The 3298-nt window shown below is 41.1% G+C and overlaps 1 protein-coding gene across 1 annotated transcript in view; it reads right to left on the bottom strand.

Moving 5' to 3' along the window:
- The window catches only part of LOC104622853 (fatty acid-binding protein, epidermal-like), a gene marked incomplete at its 5' end in the record, with an annotated part of 1867 nt that extends 565 nt beyond the window's left edge, over nt 1-1302 (bottom strand). The window contains 2 exon segments of the mRNA XM_010289756.1: nt 1-60; nt 1130-1302. Coding sequence (XP_010288058.1) covers nt 1-60; nt 1130-1302 — 233 coding nt within the window.
- Nucleotides 1303-3298: the final 1996 nt, after the last annotated feature.

Below are 3298 nucleotides of genomic sequence, written 5' to 3'. Positions count from 1 at the left end.
CTTTCCCTCCCACTCCTTCTCCTGAATCAATGACCCATCATCTTTTAAGCTGACAAGGGTCTGAAAGAAGAACCCAAATATCAATATTTTATCCATGACATTTGATGGAGATTGAGGCTTTACAAGACCTTATTCCAAAGAAAAAATTCCAACCCCAGCTCACTCAATAGTAATTTTGCCATTGACATCTACAAAGCCAGGTTATTATCTTAAATGTTTTATTGATCCTCTTCTTTTACAGAATTCACAGAATCATTAAGGCTGGAAAAGACCTCTAAGGTCATGAAGCCCAACCACCAACCCAACAGTAGCCACTTACAGTAGCTCACTGCTTTTTCACTCGCTGCTCCGACACATTCCTGCAGCAGGCAGACCTTTGACAGCATGCACAATTTCAATTAACAAGAGCAGACGATGTTCTCTGTTCATCTCTTTGTACATGGGCTTTGAGCTTTTGTGTAACGTTTATCTGATCTTGCAATAACAGATGAATTGCCAGTGTGTGGCTGTGGGGGGTGATGGTACACAGAGAGCACTCCCACAAGGAAATGAGAGAGACATCTTTGAAGGCTTCTTTCTGTTTAACCTCCTTTTGGATGAATATTCTCATTACTTGGCACAGGAAGAAGCTCTTTGCCTTCTAAAACTGGAGATTAGGGACTGTGATTCACATGTATGCCTTGTGTCTCTGTTACCCCACTGCACACTGAACCAGGCTCTCTTGTTATGCAAATACGAGACTGAGCAGAAAGGTTAACCCTAGGGCTGAATTGCCTCTGATTAAACATCAATGGTATTTTTTCTACAGGCTTCAAATGAAGTGGCATTTGGCTTTAACATGGATTTAGAGGTCTGTTAGTTTTACTAACACAATGCTTCTGCTACAAATTGAAAACAACAAAATACACAAGACATTATTAATTTCAGCATTTTCCCTCCATGGAAGTTGCTTAATCCAGGGAAAAAAAAAAACAAACCAACACCTTCTTTCAATGAGATTTACAGAGACAGCTGTTCATCAAATAAAGCATTGTTAGTATGGATGTCAAAACTGATTTTTGAATAGTGTCTCCATCTGTAAAACACCCAAAGAACTGTGTTTTTTCAGTAGAACGTCTGGTATACTGACCTGAGTTTTCCTGCCATCTAATGTGTTTTCCTCAAATTTCTCACCAAGCTTGAAGCTGAACTGTGAGGTTTTGAAGGTGCTTTCTGTTTTTACGGTGATTGTGTCCCCATCCTTAATAATGTAAACATCTGGTTTGGCCATGCTTCCCATTTTTCTCATGGCCATACCCACACCTGCAAGGCGAGAGGCACAGAGTGTCACAAAGTCAGTTAAACCCTGAGGCTTAGGGCCACACAAGAATTCAAATACCTAATTCCCATTTAATTAGGCATTTAACTACACTTGAGAATCAAAGCTCAAGAGCCACAAAGAAAGAGGATGTTTTAAATTATCCACTGCTGAGGAAGGCAAAAAAGCTTACTTGCAGGGTTATTCTTGGTTATTCTTTACCTTCCTCAGGGAGCTAAAGTTAAATCTATTTTGCCCTCTAGAAGACTCGCAGATGTCCCAAAACTCAGCATTGATTTTTTACAAACAGAAACAAACAATAAACAGGAAAACAAACACAAAAGCTTAAACTAATGTAACGTCGCATTCCCATCAAGTTCTGGACACTTTAAAAATTCTACAGATTATTTTTAATTGACAGATTAATCCACCTGCATATTTATTTCAACTTACTCAAAAAACACTCTTCCATTACTCTCTACACAACTCCAAACATGCAATTTTTAATATAAGTTCATCTTCTCCATCCTGTATCCAAAGTATGAACTTGTGAATTAGAAAACCACTGTCTTGCAAAATAGTGCCCACAGACAACTGACACACACAGAGAAAAAACAAAAAGGACTGTGAAAGAAGTGAGCTTTGCAAATGACTGAAAATTTGTCATCTGGAGACAGCAGCCCTCAAAACTCTTCATCAAAAAAGATTCACCCTGCCTCAACCCCTGCACACACTGTTTGAGTGGTTTGCTTGAGTCTTGTTGATCTGAAGGATGAAGATACGAATAAGAGAGTAGTCAGGCAACAAACGTGAATCCATCAAACTGGAAAGTGCAGATCTGAACGAAGAATTGATAAGCAACCAAATGGAGCAGAAAGTGCCACCAAGTCAGTGAATGTCTGGGCTCTGCAGCTGATGTAGTTAGAAAATGTTGTCGCATAAGAGCACAGCACCCACCTGGAGTGCACAGGATCCTTGGCTGAGGGCTGAATCCACAAAGCAAAGATTACAGTTTCCTTGGGAAGTGGAAGTAGCAAAGTACTTCCCAGCCACTGCTTCTCCAGGCTCAACTGAGATTCCAGGACTGAGCCTTAAGCTTGAGACTGCAGAGCAAAAACCAGTCCTCCTCAATCCAGTTTTTCTGATCAGAATTGGAAATTATTGGCACAGTGACCCCCCACCCACCCTTTCGGTGTCCAGTCCAGAGTAACCAGTGAGTTATCTGATCAGCTAGCTACACCCTGGGATCCAATTAAACAGAGATGAGCTGCATATGTTTTCCATATGGCAAGGAGTGATATTAGAACTTCTTTATCCTCTAATGTTCTTTTAATACAGACTAAGCAGAATCTGCAGAATGTCATTTATGGTGCATCAATAGGATCAAAGGCAGAGTTTCCTAAGCAGTCAGCGAGGGTGAGATCCAATAAAGGACTGGCTCCTAAAGTGTGACTTGGAGTAAATTTAATTGCCTAAATTGTAATTGTAAAAAGGAAAAGTGACTGGTTTAAGATTGCGATCTAAAAACAAACAAACAAACAAACAACACTCAGTTGCTGCCTACACATGGGAGGTGCTCTGCAGTTGCAGCACTTAATTTCTACTTTGAAGTTGCAGTTGGGCACATGCCTAGCCCTGGCTGTCAGATGTGAGCACTGTGGCATCCTAATCCATGGCTGAATTGAGCTGAGCTTAAAATTCTTGAATTTCCTCCAAAGTCTCCCAAAGGGCTCAGTCCAGAAGGCTTTCTCACATCATAGCTATCACATATTGCCACGCCTCTCACAAAATGCAATTACAGCCACCACTGTCTGCAGAGTGGAAATGCAGTGATGCCTTTTGCATTTTACACAAAGAACGCAAGACCTAAATTCCTTCCTCTCCTCCCTCCAAAGACATTCAAGGCCGCATCTTCTGCCTCTTGAGAAGGTATCCTAGCTTTCAGCAGTGAATGAATTGCAGAAAATCATAGCTCCTGGGCTACACCGACACTGCAAGGTG

Source organism: Phaethon lepturus, unplaced genomic scaffold (genome assembly GCF_000687285.1).
Source record: "Phaethon lepturus isolate BGI_N335 unplaced genomic scaffold, ASM68728v1 scaffold48826, whole genome shotgun sequence".
NCBI classification, from domain to species: Eukaryota; Metazoa; Chordata; class Aves; order Phaethontiformes; family Phaethontidae; genus Phaethon; species Phaethon lepturus.
Note: the sequence above shows the minus strand (reverse complement) of the source record. Positions and strands in the feature narration are given on the sequence as shown.